Source organism: Lutra lutra, chromosome 8 (genome assembly GCF_902655055.1).
Source record: "Lutra lutra chromosome 8, mLutLut1.2, whole genome shotgun sequence".
NCBI lineage: Eukaryota > Metazoa > Chordata > Mammalia > Carnivora > Mustelidae > Lutra > Lutra lutra.
Genome location: NC_062285.1, coordinates 97,126,960 through 97,147,004, shown reverse-complemented (window position 1 = coordinate 97,147,004; position 20,045 = coordinate 97,126,960). Strand labels below are relative to the sequence as shown.

General features: G+C 42.1%; 1 protein-coding gene across 3 annotated transcripts in view; it reads right to left on the bottom strand.

The window, feature by feature from the left end:
• MYRFL (myelin regulatory factor like) overlaps window positions 1-14,899 on the bottom strand; it is a 118,639-nt gene extending 103,740 nt beyond the window's left edge. Inside the window, exon 1 of one of the 3 annotated variants that reach the window (XM_047742192.1) lies at window positions 14,564-14,899. In XM_047742192.1, the coding sequence (XP_047598148.1) occupies window positions 14,564-14,609 (46 nt within the window). In that variant the 5' untranslated portion in view covers window positions 14,610-14,899. The remainder of the gene's footprint in view (window positions 1-14,563) is intronic. The other 2 variants (XM_047742194.1, XM_047742193.1) reach the window with 2 other exon arrangements.
• Window positions 14,900-20,045: the final 5,146 nt, after the last annotated feature.

The window sequence follows — 20,045 nt, the reverse complement described above, 5'->3', positions numbered from 1 at the left end:
ATGGTGACTGGGGATAGGTGAGGGAGAGGAGGATAAAAGGGAGGAGACTTTTCCGAAGGCTGACTATGTTTACTGAAGTATTAGGCTGACTTCTACTCTAGAATATGGAAGCCAATGAGCCAAGCCAAGCATTACCTCCTTCTCCTTGAAGGGGTATGCAGAGGGAAAGAGCTTTGGACTTGGGATGAGAAGATAAAGGTTTTGTCACCACCACTGGCATTTACCAGGGTGGTTTTAGACATATCTTTCAACTTCTTTGAGGCTCCATTTCTTTCATCTGTAAAACTCCTTCCTCTCAGGATTGCAAGAGGGACCAATGAGTGACAGAAATGAGAGTTTGTGAAATGTCAAATGCCATCAACGAACATAATACAACTGGATGAGTGAGAAGAAAACTTTGAAGATGGGTAAGGAATGAACTGGCAAAATAAAACAATGTCAAAATTGGTGGCTAAGGGGCACCTGGGTGGCTCAGTGGGTTAAAGCCTCTGCCTTCAGCTCAGGTCATGATCCCAGGATCCTGAGATCGAGCCCCACATCAGACTCACTGCTCGGCAGGGAGCCTCCTTCCTCCTCTCTCTCTGCCTGCCTCTCTGCCTACTTGTGATCTCTGACTGTCAAATAAATAAATAAAATCTTTAAAAAAAATCGGTGGCTGAGTATGGATTTTCATTTTTTCCAACATTTCCATAAACAGCCAGCAAAAGGACCAAGTCCTAAGCATGGTTTCCAGCCCTGACTATCATGAAAGGCTAACTCAGATTTTTCACACAGCAGCCTCCTTCTTCCAGGAGCAGACTGCTGTCTTTCTGTCATCCCCATGCAGATACAAAGAAGAAATGAAAGTTTTCCAAATACTTCTTAAGGCACAACACTTCTTGAGATGCATGGATAAGAGATTTTTTTTTTAAAGATTTAATTTATTTATTTGACAGACAGAGATGACAAGTAGGCCCAGATGCAGGCACAGAGAGAGGGGGAAGCAGAGAGCCCACTGCAGGGCTCCATTCCAGGACCCTGGGATCATGACCTGAGCCGAAGGCAGAGGCTTTAACCCACTGAGCCACCCAGGCACCCCAGGATAAGAGATTTTAAAGTGCCCTTCTACCGATCAATTGGAATTAGCCTAGTCATTACTAGATCTTACTCTTCTATAGTCACACAGAAAAATCATCCCAAAGTACATTTACCCTTAGCAGAAGAGTCTTGGTTAGCTCCAACCTTGGAAAATTTGTAAGAAATTGTTTGCAGATGTCCTTTCTGCCTCTTCCTGCATATAAAACATCTTGTGTGACTTAACAGATTTGTTTCAAAGCAACACGCTTGCCTAACCAACAATGGAAGGAAGAAAAGAGGATTGTTGCTTCTACCCTTTGCATCTGTGGAATCCACTGCATGTGCACAATGCATATGGGACAAGGAGAGTAAAATTCCAGTTAAGATACTCTCATCTGCTTCTGTCCTGTTTTAATACACACACATAGAGAAATAGCTACACAAATTTTAAAAACTGTTTCTATACATGCCTTTATGAGCTGTTAAAAATATAAGTTGTACCGGGATACTTTTTAGACTATTAAATAGTAATATACTCTTTCAATTCTCTTTGAACTTCCAACCTTTACCTCCTAATTATCCACAGGCAAAACAACAAAAAATAATTAAAACCATTAATACCTTTCAAAGAAGAAGAGAATTTAGTTCAGTTATGCGCCTCAAAGCCAGCTTCCCCAAACCCTGTCAAAGCCTGGTTGAATGACGTGTTTGAGGTCAGCAATTACCAAGGTCAGCAGACAGCATTCTTCATATTAATTTTATGTCACCCCAGTCTTTCCGGAAAGACACTGACGGATCAAAGAACTAGTTCTCCTACAGTGAGAGTGTCCTCAGAATGTAGATTATATGAAGCAAGTTCTCCCCTTAAACTAAATTTGCAGTCTCCCATCTTCAGACCTTCTTACAGATTTACTGTGAAATTAGCACAAAATGCTTTAGACTATTCAAGAACAGGACAATAATAACAATATATTGTTTTCAGCTTTGATCCTATCCCCAAGCAAGGAATGCTCAAAAAACCTTGGAAATACAGTACTTTTGCGGTTCTGTCTTTTCTGAAAAATGTTGATTTCAAGACCAATATGGAAAAGCTGAACCTTTTGCAATAAAAGGAAATACTCAGTACTTTGTCCTATGTTGCTTGGCAACTAAGGGCTATAAATGGATTTTATGATTATAAAGGCTCTGGAATTAATGTGAACATGTAAAAGTTGTAATAACTCCCTGGAGACAGGAGTGTTTCTTTGAAAAAGAAGTGTGTGTGTGTGTGTGTGTGTGTGTGTGTGTGTGTGTGTAGCTTGTACTCATTCTTGTTTCAAAAGCAAGCAAGCAACTTGGTTCCTTTACACTTGCAAATGTTATCATAAAATCAATAGCTATCATTTATTTCATTCATCTCCATAACCCTAACAAGCAGATGTTATTATCCCCATTTTACAGATGGAGAAAACTGAAATTTTAGGATGTTAAGTCATTAGCCCAAGGTCACACAACTAGACAGCAGGGGAATCAGGATTCAAACCCAGGTCTGCCGTGGTTCACCAAAACCTATGCCACCACCCACAGCCATAAATTCACAGGAAGCGTATTTCTCAGCTCCTAATATTTGAGGCTATTGCTCGGCTTCACCCTGGTGGAGTGACGCTCCTTCCAGCTGTCAAGTCATCTCACGTTCTCCTTAGAACACATTATCTCACATTACTGTGCATGACAATTGCTTCTTATGTTGCTACCATCAGTGAATCAGATATTGGAGTATCCTCCCACGGGACTTTTTGTTCTGACTCTGGTTACCAAAAAAGCCAAATTGGAGAGTCAATATTTCCTACTACACTTCTGAGGAACCCAGCTGCCCCAACCCCCTCTACAGATGTTTGATTTGCTCTGAGCAGTGCCTCAGGCCAGGGCTGGTGTTCTAGCTTTGCATTCTTACTGGGTAGCCTTATCTTTGGAGTATCTGTAACCGCCTGCTCTATGAACATAAACTACTGCCTTTTTATCACTAACACCTCATCTCATAGCACTGGAGCTGGGTTTTGCAAAAAAGAAAAAGAAAAAGCTGGATGCCACTAATGTACCAATCACTCAGGCTCCAGAATAATTTCATCTATGGAATGGAATTACATGCAAACTGGCGAACACACGCGCACGCACGCACGCACATACTGACGCGCACGCGCGCGTCCCGATTATATGAACAGGAGCCGGAAGTTCAGCAGCTAAGCATATAGATGGTCCTCTGCAACCTGTTCAGAAAACACCGGGCGGAGTGACGAGGAACACAAGCCTCCGGAGTAAGACGGGCTTCTGCTTAGCTCCAAGCTCTCAGACATAATAGCCGTGTTCCTTTGGGCCAGATACAAACTCTGAATCTCTCTTTCCTCATCTATAAAGTGGTGATAACATTATCTCATTGTTCATTTTGTTGTGAAAATTAAGAATTAATACAGCTTAAGATTTGGTACAGCATGTCACATCAAGTCAAGTGTTCATTACTGGGTAGTAGTTTTCTGACTGATCACAGGCTGCTTCAGGGAGCTCCTTTAAAAGAATGAACATTTTCTTAATTATAGGTTAAAATAAAACTACTGCACTGGGCAATAACAGTGGGTCAGGCACCATGCAAAGCCCTTCCCCTAAGATCATCTTACTTCATTCTCATTCCTCTCCTATGAAACAGTATCTACTTCACTTGATAGCTGAGGACACTGGCTCAGAGAGACCCAGTCATTTGCCAGGGCTGCACCCTAAGTCCATGGTAGAGCTGAGATTTCCACCCAGGGCAATCTGGAAGCAAAGCCTGTGCTCTAACCACCATGTCACTCATCACCACACATGCAGATTGGAGTCAGGAGCTCAGGGTTAATGTGTGTGATTTGTAAAGGTGCCTAGTTTCCAAAGGTCATGTGGGTGGCCTATAAAACATGGGCAAGACCTGTAATAATCCCCAAGATCATTCCTGCAAGCCCCATTACCTTGACTGTGTTTCCTGATGCTTGGACTTTCTTTTTAAGTGGGCTCCACACGGAGCATGGACCCCAGCATGGGGCTTGAACTCATGACCCTGAGGTTAAGACCTGAGCTGAGATCAAGAGTCAGATACTTAACTGACTAAGCCACCCAGGCGTCCCTGGACCTTTATTCTTCCTCAGGATTGCACCATCCATTCCTCTGTTAGACTCCGAAAGTCTCCTGATGACTTATAAGTATTGATTTTGATTCATAGCTAATGGCCCAGTTTGAGTTAGAGCCTGAACCTGTCATAAAGGGACTTGGGTTTTGAATCTCTCCATCCCTAGTTAGCATCTCTGCCTCGTTTTCTACTGAACATCACACCACCTTCATTCCCTTCCCGCTAATAGCTCCTTTTAAGGAGAACAGAGGAAACCACCCTAGGTCACAGATCCAAGAGTAATCTACATAACAAACATCGGTGAGCAGCTGTGACTTCCTCTCCAGAGTTGGTCTGGATATTTTAATACCGAGAGAAAATGAGATATCCAGAGAAAATGAGCACCAACTGAACAGCTATATATGGCAAAAGAAGGGGCCCTGTTTCTCCACCAGAAATTCTGGTCAAGAATTTCACTCACTTAACACACATTCAACAAACATCTTTTCAGTAACTGCAACATGCAAGACAGAGAACCTACAAAGATGAGCGAGACAAAGGCAAATGCTTACAGGGAGAAGCTTACACTGGCCTCTGTGGGAGACAGACATGCAAAACACAGAAACTGAACTTTAATGTGAAGGGTGCGCACCCAAGGGTGTGCACCCAAGGGTGTAGACAAAGTGCGGGAGAAGCATGGAGAATTTTGCTTCTAACTTAGCCCAGGGAAGTCCTCTGGAGAAAGATGTAGGAAAGTGCATTCTGGGGAGAGGACACCGTCAAAGATCCAGTGTTATGAAAGGGCAGGAAGCATTCAAGAAACCATGAGAAGTTGTGAGCCTGCGGTATAGGTAATAGTAAGAACAATATTGAAGATAATAATAGTAATAGCAAACATATAGTAATCCAGAGACTATTCTGAGCCTCATGTAAACAGCATCATGTCACCTTCCCATACCCTATTAGATAGTTACAAGGAGTATTCTGGTTTTATAAGTACATAAATGAGACACAGAGATATGAAGTAGGAGGAAGATCACACAGCTAGCAAGGGGCAGAGTCAAGATTGGAACTCTGGCCTTGGAGCATGACCTTAACCACTTATATCAAACCACCTGTAATAGATATGAGTGTGGAGGAGTCCCCTGCGATAGGACTCCTGGAATGTTATCTTGGGACAATTACACTAAGCTCAGGCAAAGGAGATTCAACAGAAATGTTTAAGCAATGGCATCCACATGAGTTCCACTTTGAATGTGTGGACTTGCGAAAACTGAGGGACACCCAGGCCCAAACACATGTACTTTAAAAGGTTATAAATCCAGGTCCGGAATTTGGCAATAGAACTTGGGATATGCTGACCCATGGGAATGCCCACTCAGGGTAAGCTTTGATGTTCCAATAAGAGAGTTTCCGAAACAGGACTCGTGGACAGACCAGGAGGGGCAAACTACTGAAAGCACCTGAGAGGACACAGGCCGGAGGAGAACCAGAAGAGAAGGTGCCAGGGCATCAAATAAGGGAGAGTTTCCACAAGTGAACAATGGGTGATGGTGATGAATCCCAGAGTCACGGCCGGGAGGATGAGGTCGAACGTTTTTAATGCCATCCAGCAATTAGAAGAAATTCTAAACGAACAAGTCAGAGCAGAAGCCCGATTAAATTGGGTTGAAAAGCAAATAGGACGTGAAGAATAGAGCAGGTATTTTTCAGATGTATTTTCAGGGTATTTTGGTGATGAAAGAGAAGTGAACGTCTGGAAGGAGGGATAGAGTTGAGAGAAGAGATTTCAATCTTCCGGCTAACCCGCGGATACCTAAATTTTGCTATTATGCACACAGCCCCTGGATGTTTTATTATCCTTTCCATTCCCTCGTATTGACTTGATTAAATCAATTTTAAGGTAATGTAAAGTACACCCAGAATCTTTTTAGAAGCAGGCTAGGCTCAAATAATCAGCAAATGCTGATCCAGTGCTGAGAGTTTCCGCCTAGCAGACTGGGCCCCCAGAAGCCTCTCTTCAGGTGCTTCGGGAACACCCCTGGGGACTGAAGGAAGCCCAGTGCAGAGGAAATAATCACCTTTTTCTGGAGATTTTTTTATACCCACTAGTAAAACTGAGAGCAGACTTTGAAGAATTCATTCCCTTTTTGGTTACAGTATCCCTTTGGTATAAGCATTTTCTGATAAGGTGACAGCTCTGAATGCAGAGGTGAAACCGTTAACTTTTTTTCATCACTGCTTTTAATCATGCCATCAGAGCTCCCTTTCCCATCTCTTAACAACATTTCAAGTAGAGCCTGTAAGTTTCTAGGCTCTGATTGTCAAACCGTGCCCCAATCTAGGATCTTCTTCCTAGTTTGAAGGGCATCCTCTTCATCATGGGGGCTCCAGGCTCAGGGTCCTCAGGAGGGGCAGGTGAGGGAAGCCGCCAACAGCCCAAGACCAGAGCAGGGGCTCCTCAGCTCTTCTGATTCACAGACCTCACTGGGCACCTGATGAAAAGTATGGATACTTCCACTAACATATTAGCCTACACAAATACCTGTTTCCACTCAGTATCGCAGGCTTCGAGTCCCCCTGAATCTTAACCCAGGTGAAGAACTCTGCATAGAGTATCTTTTTTAAGTCAAAAAGTGAAAATTAATATCAAACAGCAGTGATAGGGACAGTCTACAGATTGATTAAAAGAAAAAAAAACTTCCTAGCAGATAAGTTGTCTTAAAGAACTAATTAAAAAAAAAAAATTCTATATGCCAGTAACTCTATTTTGAGGAGATTCATACAAAGTAAATAACTAAGGGTTTGGGGGAAAACTTGATCACACTACATGTAGAACAGGGAAAGATCTAGAGCAAGCCCAAATGTCCAGCCATAAGAACTGGTTAAATTATAGAACATCTCCAATAAAGGTCCTCCCACATGTTCCTGGGGGCTGAAAGTGGGAGGTGTTCTCCTTACTTTTCTGCTGTTTTCAGATTAGCTTTCCTCCTGCCTTCTTCCAATGAAGCACATACCAGATGACCAGGCCCCTCCTGGTAGCGCTATCTAGGAACCTCTTGCTCATTCACTATTGCTGTCTCACTGGACACCCAGCATGTGCTTCCCTCTCTTCCTCTCTGCAACACCACTTTCGCCATGACTCCTCAGGGCTTCCACATCTACCCGATACTCTCCCAGCCTCTCGGGTTCTTAAACCCCTCACCTCCCACCTTTTCTCCACCTCACCTTAGATACCTCCCATCATGGCGCCCTGCAAAACCCTGGCATCAAACCAGTAACTGCACCACCCTCTGAAGTCTCAGTTCCAAGTGTTGTCTTCTGATCACCTCATCCTTTCCACTCATTGACACTGATGCCTCTACTCTTATCATTTCACCCACTGGGATCCCCCATTCATAAACCTTACCGCCACCCTTCCACACCTCTTCACCCCTTGTGACTCGCCCTTCCCTTCTCACCCAGCTGAGGTGTCAGGGCCCGTCATTCCAATTACTCCCTTGCAAAAGCTAGTCACTCTCTTCCCTTCTCTCACCTGGGACTCACCTGGGAAAACCTCAACTTTGTAAAAACCCAATTCTTCCCCTACCCTAAGCCTGCACTTAAGTAGCTGAATAGAAAATCATTCAAACATAATGACTGGCCTCACTTAAAGTAACGGAGCACAAGTCTCACACGGACACAGCCCTGACCAGCAATCCTACCCCTGGTGGACCAGCTGCTGGAATGCCACCTCCTCAGAAGCATTCCTGGTTACCTGAGCTTATGTCACCTACTCTCCCCGCCATCTTCAGTCTCTCTCTGCACAACTATCTGGTTTTATTCTCTTCATAATTATTGACTCTCTGAAGTTATTCTATTCCCTTGCTTGTCTTCTCTCTTCAGCCAGAAGAGGAGCTGCTTCGGAACAAGGACTCTATTCACCACTGAATCCCTCCGCGTGAGGGCAACCTCTGGCTCACTTTGACTGGCTGATTCAATTAAAAAAAGGTACATGTGAGGAACTCGCATCCACCTTCTACCAGGATGATCTTCAAGCAAGTTAACCTCCTCCAGCCTCCTGATCCTCATGGGAGAATAAAAATCCCTCACAGGACTGAGCTGATGTCACACAGAGAAAGCGCTAGCAAGGTAACAACGAGAATAACAATAGCTAATATTAATTAAGCTCTCTGTGCCAGGCGTAGAAATAATATAACCAAAATTTGGGATAATGCTGTTATCTGCATTTTCTAAATAAGGAAACTAAGACCTGCAGTGGTTTCCTTCTCCATCATCCGAGAGGCAATAAACGACAGAACCAGGATTCACATCGAAGACAGCTGACTCAGAATCCATGTTCTTAATTAAACTCTATACCCAGCACGTAATAAATGTTCAATAAAATCAGTCCTACAATGATAACTATAGGATGTTGCCAAGACACAACATCTAAAATTCCACCATTGAAGAACAACCAAACCTACGCTTAGAGATGCAACCTTTTTCAACTCATTTGGTCAAAACATCTTCGTGTCCACTGAAAGCACACAGGTGCAAGGCTCTATTAGAGATATGATGACATCTGATCATTTGCTGTTTGTACCTTCTATGCACGCTCAGGTTTTATCGGCACAGAAAGAAGAGGGCAAAAGGGTGCTGGGAAGCTGAGAAAGTGGTGGTCCCAACGTGAAAGAAAAACAAAAAACTGAGAGACTGGCCTGAGGCCGATGACTCCTTTCCCCCACAAAACAGCCTTGCCCAGGGCCAGCCTTGGGCACTGTAGCTTTGGCCTCCCGCACTGCTGATAGGTGTTCGGAGTTTCTGATGCCTCTCGCAGGAAGTCAGATTCATCCACCAGTTAGAGCTGGTTTCACTTTTGGAGAAATAACATACGAGGACCACTTAATACATTTCCCATTCATCTGAGGCTTTCCACCACCTGGCAACACATTTTCGGCTCTGCTTCTGTTTATTCTGTTCACTGGAGCTTTCCGCTTCTTCCTGGGCAAGTTTTCCTTCTTCCTATGTTTGAACTTGCTGGGTTCTCCAAACCCAAGTTCAATCACTCTTTGTTGACTAGAATAGTCTTTCACATCGTTCTTTCATTCGTTTATTCAATTAATATTACTGACTGCCTACTATATGCACATAGGCACTTTTCTAAGCGACATCTCTTCTCCTCCTCAACAATTCTGCTTACCTTCCTTGGAAGACTTTCTAGATCCATCCCATGGGGGCTGGGCACTTGAGTCACCGCTCCAGATTTCCGTATTTTCCCCATTTGCCTGAACACGCGGCCCTCCAGGGTATCCCTGTACAGTTCATGAGCAGCATGTGTTTTTGCCTGTCCTGCATCCCTACAACTCTTGTTTAATAACAGCTATCTAACATTTTAAATCTGAAGCAGAGAGAGGGCGGCAGAAACTATTTGGAAGTTTGTTGACAGCTGCTTCCTGAATGGACTGTTCTTCCTCTTAGATCTCAGGAGCTGTTAGGTGGTTCCTGCCTGACCACAGCTTTGGGTTCTAGAAGCCACCGGCTCCTCAAACTTCAAAGAACATGCTGGAGTTTCAGTGGACCAGTGTCTTCCTTGTGTTTCTCCTTGTTATCTGCTCTTACTATGTGGCTTTTTTTTCCCACTCCATGCAGTCAGGGTAGGAATCTCCTCTTTTTGCTTTCAAGAAAAGCTAGCAAGTGTTTAAGAATGTACTTCAGGACATGACCAAGAAGAGCTAAATAAGTTTCCAATTCAGAAAACTTCCTCTTTAAAGATTAAATACAATGAACAATTAAGTATTCTTCTCAAATCAGTTTTTTAAATTTTTTTTAAAAGACTTTATTAATTGTCAGAGGGAGAGAGCACGTAAAAGCAGGGGGAGCTGCAGGTAGAGGGAGAAGCAGGTTCCCCACTGAGCAAGGAGCGCCATGCAGATCCCTATCCCAGGATTCTGGGATCATGAATTGAGGCGAAAGCAGGCGTTTAACCAAATGAGCCACCCAGGCATCCCTCAAATCAGTTTTTTGGTTTTTTTTAAAAAGATTTTATTTATTTATTTGACAGACAGAGATCACAAGTAGGCAGAGCGGCAGGTTGGGGCGGGGAGTGGGGGCGGAGCAGGGCGCCTGACAAGCAGGGAGTCGGGTGAGGACCTGGATCCCAGGACGTCGGGATCATGACCTGAGCTGAAGGCAGAGACTTTAACCCACTGAGCCACCCAGGCACCCCTCAAATCAGTTTTTATAAAATCTTCTAAAAAGCCTGGGAATAAAAGATGAGTTCCTCTGATATCAAGGTAATCCAAAGACCCATAAGGAAACAAATTAAGAATGTGAAATCACAGCTTTCAAAAAAGGAAAAAAAAAAGAAGAAGAAGTAAACTGAAGAATGAGAGTTACTGCATTTCATTTGCTTATTCCTTTTTACCCAGAGAGCTGTTGTAAGAATTAAATGAAATAATGAACATAAAGTGAATAGCATGGTGCTGGGCACATGGTAAATGTGTAATAAATGTTGTTATTAATCTGGTTCAAACTTAAGGTGAAATCGATAAAGTCCAAGTTAACCAACTTAAAACTTTTCAAGTATTAAAGGATATCTAATGTTAAAGATAAAATCATGACTGGGGCACCTGGGTGGCGTAGTCCTTAAGTGTCTGCCTTAGGCTCAGGTCATGATCCCAGGGTCCTAAGATCCAGCCCCACACCCGGCTCCCTGCTTGGTGGGAAGCCTGCTTCTCCCTCTCCCAAATCCTCCTGCTTGTGTTCCCTCTCTCGCTGTCTTTCTCTCTATATAAATAAATAAATAAAATCTTTTTTTTTTTAAAGATAAAATCATGACTTTCATGCAAATATAAGATGAATGCACATCAAAGAATTAAACTACCTAATTTTTTAAAAAAGATTTATTGATTTATTTGAGAGAGAGCACAAGCAGGGGGAGGAGTCGAGGGAGAGGAGGAGAGAGAGGGAGAGAAGCAGATTCCCTGCTGTTCGAGGAGCCTCACCTGGGCTTGATGCCAGGACCACAAGGTCACAACCTGATCTGAAATCAAGAGTCTGACCCTCGACTGACTGAGCCACTCAAGGAGAATTCAAACAGCAGATCTAGATCTAGATCTACAACACCTATATCTATCCATCTAGGCCATGGAATGGTTTTACAAGAAAATGCAAAATTGGTTTTTACCCACTTAAACCAAGTTCATTTGCATTATCTATAGACAAAATCATTTACATGGATATCAGTTACCTGCAACATCTAGAGTTTTAAAATAGCTATAACACAATGAAAGGTATAAATCCCACAGAATTTGATACCCCCAGAAGGATGTGATCTAGACATGGTTTACTAGGGAGGAGGTCTATAATCTTTTTCATCTGTATCAAAGTCTTTTGTAATTCTTTCTTTATACATGGATCTTAAACAGAAGAGTTTTGCTGAATTAAACTCATTCTTCTCTATTTAACATATCCTGATTACAACATAATACAGTTCAACTATTAAGTGCTTAAATAATAAAGTATAAAGAGGGAAATGAAAATCCCCATGCTCTTATCACTAGGAGATAACAACTATTAATACTTGAAGCGTACTCATCCAGTCGGTTCCGTGTCTGTGTGTGAGCATGTTTGTATAGATATTAACTGTTTTCTTCTTCTTCTTTTTTTTTTTTTTAGATTTTATTTATTTATTTATTTATTTGACAGAGAACACAAGTAGGCAGAGCAGCAGGCAGAGGGAGAGGGAGAAGCAGGCTCTCCGCTGAGCAGGGAGGCTGACATGCATGGGGCTCCTTCCCAGGACTCCGGGATCATGACAGGAGCTGAAGGCAGACGCTTAACCAACTGAGCTAACTGGGCGCCCCAATCCAGATACTTAAAAAAATTTTTTTTTTCTAAAGTAACCTCTATGCTCAAACTCACGACCCCAAAATCAAGAGTAGCATGCTCTACCAACTGAGCCAGCCAGGCACCCCAATCCAACACGTTCATGAGGAAAATGCATTTAAGGCTTAGTTCCTTAGACTGAAGGATCGGAGGAAACAGAAAAATAGCTTTCAGCTAGGTAACAAATTGCCACAACTTTTCTTGATTTTTCAGACTTTGTTTTTCTTTTGTTTTTGTTTTTTTAAATACAAGATCACATTTAATTAGAACTGACAGGGGCACCCAGCTGGCTCAGTCAGTTAAATAGCCAACTCTTGATTTCAGCTCAGCTCATGATCTCAGGGGTGTAAGATGGAGCCCTTTGTCAGGCTCCATGCTCAGCAGGGAGCTGTTTAAGATTCTCTCTCTTTCCCTTCCCCTCAGCCCCCTTCCTCCCTCTCCCTCTCAAGAAAAAATAAAAAAAAAGAACTGATACATCAACAGGAGCATGAGCAACTGGCTCTCCTCATGAGAATACCATATCTAGTTTCGCTGTCCTCATTCTAAGGAATATTTCAGAAAGGAATCACTAAGATCTAAGGGAAAGACTACAAAGCCCTACAAACTACCATTGAAAAGAGGCGGTCGTTGGACTAGGCACAAGGTGGGTGCTCGGTATTTGCTCAAGAGTGGAGGTAATAAGAAATTGACAACTAGCTGTATGGTTTTCAGGCAGAAGGGAATCACTTAAGCGAGTGCCTCTATTTTTTTATTTCTAAAAATGAGGAGAAATTACTGCTCCCTCATGAAAAGAAAGGCTTCAAATGGAGCAACAGAGTTTGGTTTAAGCTAAGAAAAATACTATTAAAATAATAATTGGATATTTTAGCAAGCTACAGAGAAGACTCTTGAAACTATCCTTAGAGACATCTGAAAATAAGACAAAGACAGTCTAAGAATCCTATTGGTGTAACAGAAACCAGAAGGTAGACCAGATTAACTTTCTAGGTCTAGAAGGAATCAAGTAGACTTCATGATTTTATAAAATGAACTGGTGGTTTCCCTAAAATAAAGCATTAGTAGCTAGAGCTTAGAGATTGCTACACACTGCTAGAATGAAAGTTGCATAGAATATAAAATCATGGAATATAAAATAGAGCTATGTTAGTGTGCCTACTGTGTGCAAAGCCTGGCCCACAGGGACACACTGATCTGGCCACTGTCAGAGACAAAGTATCCCATGGGATGGGTCCCAACTGAGATAATGTGATAATTCTCTTGGTCTTACATTTCTTCTTGTTACTTCTGGCAAAATCCAAGCCACAGAAACCACCATATTGTATTGATTCCTTCTGATGGTGACCTAGAATCTCACCACTTCTTTGGTATGATCACTCTGTATTTGGTACTTTTTGGTGTTGGGTCAATTCTATTCAACCTTTTAATATCTAGAATTTGTCAGGCACTCTACAAATCATAAGAAAGGCCAAAAGCACTTCTCAATGTGCTGCAAACTGCCCTCCAGCTTCTGTGAGTAAACAGGGCTGCCCTCAATTCTCCTATTTCCTCCTGGGAAATACCTTTCAAATGTATAAAAGGTATGGTCACAGTTCCCTTCACATGGAAGTCTGAGCATGGCTGATGAAACACCAAAGCCGCACTGAAGTCTCCAATGGCAATGACATTTTCAACAGACCCTCCATGAGAACATCAACCCCGCTAAATATGAGAAACTTTACCGCCAGTTCACATTTTTAGAAGGAAGAAAATCTGTGAAACCATGTCCTATAGTATGCCTCTCTCAGAGAAAAAGTACTCATTCCTATTGTATGCCTGTCCCTTCAAAAACATTATTCAGTTGCACAATATTAAAATGTTGTGAGGGGCACCTGGGTGGCTCAGTCAGTTAAGCCATTGCCTTGGGTTCAGGTCCTGATCCCAGGATTGGGATCCCAGGATTGAGCCCTGAATCAGGCTCTCAGCTCAGCAGGGAGTCTGCTTCTCCCTCTGCCTCCCCCTACTTGTGCTCAGGCTCTCCCTTTTTCTTTCTCAAATAAATAAGTGAAATCTTAAGAAAAAAAAAAAATAAAGTGTTGTGAAAAACAAAAATGGGAAGGGGGAGGAGGTGTTCCTTTGTTGTTTTATATACTCAGAGAAAAACTGTCTTAATAAAATCTTACATCTTTCTTGTGCTACATTCAGTAATTTCAGAGACAAGACAAACCTGCAATTTTTGAAACGTAAGGGATTAGAAGAAATACAATCTAGCACAGGACAGAGGCAAACACTAACAACACAGATATGCTGGCCCCGTGATTCTTTTAACAGCCAAGCTAGAAGATGGAAATTCTGTGTTCTTTTAAATCACTACCATTGATTTTTGCTAGAAACACAGCAAATAAGCCTCCACTTCCAATTTTAGGCCAGTTAGTACGACAGCATTTCTTCCCAGGCCAAGTTTAAGTGAATTCCAAAAAGGTGAAACAGTGATCGCAGCAGAGCCATTTCTCAGAAGCAGGAAGTGCATGTTGGAAACTGGCCTCTTACCTTCGAAGAACTGCTGCAGGGCCTCCTTTTCCCCCAACACATCCATGGTGCTGGAGTCCTACTGATACTTCCTCCCAGAACAAGGGTTCTCGGAGCTCAGGAAGTAAGGGCTGTCCTCTCAACTTGAAGCCTACGAATGCTCTTGAAAAATCTTCATTTTCTTTTTACTGGAGCGAAGCCTATCTTCTGCCAACAAATGTGTCTGGAAAGATGGTTAGGTTCTCAAAATGATTATAAAACCAGGATATGTGACCATACAGGGAAAAAAAAAAATTCATGGTGAGGGAAGTGGTAACAAATCCATCTATCTTACTGTAGAGAACTGTTTCTACTCTGCCTTTCGTCTTTGTTTTAAGGACCTTTGTCCTTAGTGATACACGTAATTACATAAATGGGCAATAAATACATAGGCTTATCTCTTATTTGTCCTTTTACACCAATATATTTATCTCTCCCTCTCTATCAACCAGATCAATTTAGCCATAACCAGGCAAATATACAGAGTTTGTGTGTGTTTTTTACCTAGAGAAAGGGGGCACATCAATGTAATCGCTTTTTTAGATACCTTGAATAGCAGATAAACAGGCTTGTGCTAATGAAAAGTTAGGATTTGTGAAGTATTTCCAAATTTAGCCGCAGTGGAAACTTACATTCCTTTGATACACACCTAGTCTATCTCCTCCAGATTTTATTTTCTTTGAAAGTATAATGTATGAGAAGCTCCTCTAATGGGCCACAAAACGGCATTTGATTCAGTAACTCTCGCAGTGGAGTACATATGGTTCACTATTAGTAGCTGGTTTCACTCCTAAATATAAAAGTTCTGCTTTCCCGCTCAGCTATTCATTTACTTAACAGTAGCCTAAGAATACAATTAGGAAATTAAATTGTCTCTTAGTCCCTTCCTTTTCTCTTTTTCCCCAACTTGTTATCTTGAAAACAGTTTTAATCTTTAGAAAAGCTGCAAGGATAGTACCATGAAATAAATACCCACTCATTCTTCATCCAGATTTACTAATTACTAATATTTTTCCACTTTTGCATTTTCCCTCTTGCTATATACATTTTTGGCTAGGCCATCTGAAAATGACATCTTGACATTTCACCAGAAATAATTCTGTATATTAACAAATAAGGATACTTCCTCACATAATCACAGTATCATTTTACCCAAGAAATGTAATAAATTTAATACTAATATCTTATAACTATTAATCCACTGTCCCCAAAATATCTTTCTTGACTTTTTGTTTTCTGATCAAGGACCTAATAAATGTTCATGCATTGCCTTTGGTTATGTCTTTTAGAGACAGAGATATAGAGATATTGTCATTTTTAGTTGTTTGGCTTTTTATGACATTGACACTTTTTTAACAATCCAGGCCCCATTGTCTTATGGAATGTCCCACATTCTGGGTTTGTCTGATTGCTTCATTATTGCTAGAATTAGTATAGATGATGTGGTATACTTCCTTATAAGTATTTTAAAACTTCACACATATAAACTGTTCCTCAAAAACAAGCAAGGTAATTCTATATTAGAGGGAAAAAAAGTGAGAGAGGCTTAAAATCTTATGTTGAAGGTTATATTGGGCCCCAGAGCTTCAAGGACAAGTCATCAAGTTGCTTGAAGAAATGAATTTTCTACGTTGTTGTTGTTTTTTTCTCTTAGTTCAAATTGTGTTGAACTCTCTGCTGGGTGCAGGAAGGAAAAAGATGAGTAAATAATAGTCCCAGCCCTCCCCAGGTTTAAATGTGGAGCATGCAAGAAACACAAGTCACTCTGACTCAAGGAGACGCTGATAAAGCCTGGGGAAAACATCTCATGAGAACAGAGGAAGCAGAGATTTATTTAATCTAGAGGGTGTCACCAAGAGCTGAAACTGGAGGAGACTCAAACAATGGCACATGGATACAGAAGAGCTGGGGCAGCGTGTGCTTCACGAAGAGAAAAGGTGGCAAATATGCTGAAGAAGGATTTGGGTAGATTTTGAATGCTGGGCGACATCGGATTCCGTACAAATATTTACTCTCTGTCCATGATTTCTATTTAGGCAGTGGTCATGCATGATGTAATTGAAAGATAGCTGTGTTGGAAAGTGTTGGTTAGAGCAGTAACAAAGTTGGACCCGTATTAAAGCCCGAAGATGGTATCGAATCCAAAATTGGCTTCAGATGGGATGTGCAGAGCAAGGAAGAGGCCAAATGATACTTTTAAGTAGATGCCCTTAGGTGCAATACGAATTAGGATGCCGAAGACGTGTGGCCAGGGCTAAATCTAGACTCCCAAGAGAAGTTCCCAGCCACGTTTTCTGGAGGCCGTTGGAAGTAAGTCGTCACACTGTATTCACTGCCAAATGACAGAGGATCCAGCCAGTGATTCACCCAGACACCTCAGTCTCAGCAGCAGACTAGTGAGTGAGCAGAAACAAAAAAGGGAAGGAAATAAGATTCCAGGTGATGGACTGAGTAGCAAAGTTAGAATAGGATCCCAAGCTCAAATACTTAACCAGGCCAGGCAGGTAAGTGAGTACAATGGGCCCACATAAGCAAAAACCAACCACGTAAGCATACTGATAACTGACAAGTGACCCTTTAGTCTTGGGGTCAGGAAGACAGGGGTGGTGGGGCATAGAGCAAACAGAGGTTACAAGCCCTGCTAAAGGGTGGATCCCCCCAACAGGTAGAACCCCTCAGCTTCTTCCAAGAATGTGGATTCAGTGTTGTCAAAGTGGCCAATTTTAAAAGCGAAGCTAGAAATGCAGATTTTAATTTTAAATCTCATTTTTAAACGTTGCAACTAATTTTTTTTTCTTTTCAGCGTAACAGTTTTCATTGTTTTTGCACCACACCCAGTGCTCCATGCAATCTGTGCCCTCCCTAATACCCACCACCTGGTTCCCCCAACCTCCCACCCCCCGCCCCTTCAAAACCCTCAGATTGTTTTTCAGAGTCCATAGTCTAAAAAAAGAGAAAAAAAAGAGTCCATAGTCTCTCATGGTTCACCTCCCCTTCCAATTTCCCTCAACTCCCTTCTCCGTTGCAACTAATTTTAAATCTCATTTTTAAATGATGCAACTAAGTTGTTCAGAAACAAATCGAATGTAAAAATAAACCAAAACATCGTCAAGGACAAACAGCACATAGGTGGAAACATGACTCTGCCTGCGCTATGGCGGTGTGCAACCTCCAGGTGAGAGGCTAACCGATAACAACCAACATGGTTTGAGGAAGGTAAAGAGAATGTAGAAGAAAGTTGTTGGGAAGGAAGGGCTGGAAAATACATCTGTATTAATTGATGAGTCCAGAACACACATCTGAAGGCACAATCCAGCGGGTGGCAATGGGGGTTTAAGGTTTCTCCCTCTCAGAGATTAACAAATACCACCCATATGTCCTTGACTATGGTCTTTACATCTCTAAGATCTCCTAATTCTATTGGGCATCCCCATTTTGCACAGATTTGGTAGAGATTCATCTCTTGAGCCATAATCTAATGTAGCTGTGGTTTAGATGTTTGGGTAATGACGTTTCCCAGTAACTCCAAAAATAAATAGGTAAAAGCTGAGCTGCTGTTAGGGTTTTATTCTGCTCTTTATTTTAGCAGCTTTGGTCATTTGTGGTATTGTAACTTTTTAAATGCTAGTTTTTAAAAGATGCTGGCTTGGATGAGTGGTAGTAGTGGACATGGAGGGAAGTAGACAGATTCAAGGTATGTTTTGCAGAGTTGGTGTGACTTGCTGATGGACTGGATTGGAGGTGGATTGGTGACAGAACCAAGAATAAGCCCTAGACTGTTGTGTAAACAACTGGGCTGTGTCAATGTTGGGTTTGAGATGCCCGTTAGAAGTCTAAGTGGAGGGGCCAATAGGCAAATGGATACAAGAGCCCGAAGCTAGGGAAGGGGTGTCAGTGTTGGAGATGGGAGAGTTAGATGCAAATGGTACTTGATTTTCAAAGCTAGAGCCCCGATGAGATGATCTAAAGAACATTTAGATAACAAGAAGGGGGGCCAGGGCAAAACTCTAGGAATTCCAGTATTTAAAAGCTGAGCTTTCTGTGTATAGATTCTTAGTCTCTTTGGTTAGGTTTATTCCTAGGTATCTTATAGTTTTGGGTGCAATTGTAAATGGGATGGACTCCTTAATTTCTCTTTCTTCTGTCTTGTTGTTGGTGTAGAGAAATGCAACTGATTTCTGTGCATTGATTTTATATCCTGACACTTTACTGAATTCCTGTACAAGTTCTAGCAGTTTTGGAGTGGAGTCTTTTGGGTTTTCCACATATAGTATCATATCATCTGCAAAGAGTGATAGTTTGACTTCTTCTTTGCCGATTTGGATGCCTTTAATTTCCTTTTGTTGTCTGATTGCTGAGGCTAGGACTTCTAGTACTATGTTGAATAGCAGTGGCTTTATGCGTATAGGAGCCAGGTAGGGTCATAATTCCATTATCAGTGCTTAGGACAATGCCTGGCATATAGAAGGTGGTCAATGAATGCATAAGCAAAATAAAAAAGTATTTAAGTAGTTATTTAGCTAATTAAAAGGCTTTAGCATTTGTAGATGATCTTAAGATTTATGCTGAAGTATGACCAGCTCTGAAGAATTTTAAAGGGCAGGTAAACTCAAATGATGAGCCTTACAACAAATGGCAGCTTGAAAGTGGTTGGGATAGCAAGCAATGCACAAGAAGTTATTTAACTTCTATTTTACATACTATTTATGTTTCTCAAAAATGTAACTCATTCACATTTGTAATAAATGTAATAAAGAGTTGTTGGGCGTCTGGGTGGCTCAGTGGGTTAAGCCGCTGCCTTCGGCTCGGGTCATGATCTCGGGGTCCTGGGATCGAGTCCCACGTCGGGCTCTCTGCTCAGCAGGGAGCCTGCTTCCCTTCCTCTCTCTCTGCCTGCCTCTCTGCCTACTTGTGATCTCTCTCTGTCAAATAAATAAATAAAATCTTTAAAAAAAAAAAAAAAAAGCTGAGCTAAGAAAGAGCCAGCTAGAGTTGTGACCAAAGCTGTCACAGAAAACCTCAAATTCCCCACTGCAGCTTACTAAGACCTACGTTGTCTGACCCTATTCCTCCCTCTCCAGTTTTCTCTTATCTACCTCCCTGACACCAACCATACACTCAGGCTTTTTGCTGTTTTTCAAATATGTCAAGTTCGTTTCTCCCTTAGGGGCTGTACGCCAGCGTTGGGTTCTCTCGCTGCTTGCCTTCCTTCATAAGCCTGGGTCTGGTCAGAAGAGCCCAGCTGGAAAATGTGACCTCCTGAGGTGGCCTTCCCCGACCCCCTGATCCTCCATTCCCCTTCTAGCCCATTACCCCATTTTGAGTATCTCTAGAGCACTTACCTTTTAATATTAGTCTTCTTGACCATTACTCACAGAACGGAGAGCTCTGCGAGAACGGACCTCACCTGTCTTGCTCACTGCTCTATCTCCTGCACCTACAGCAGCACCTGGCACACCCAAGA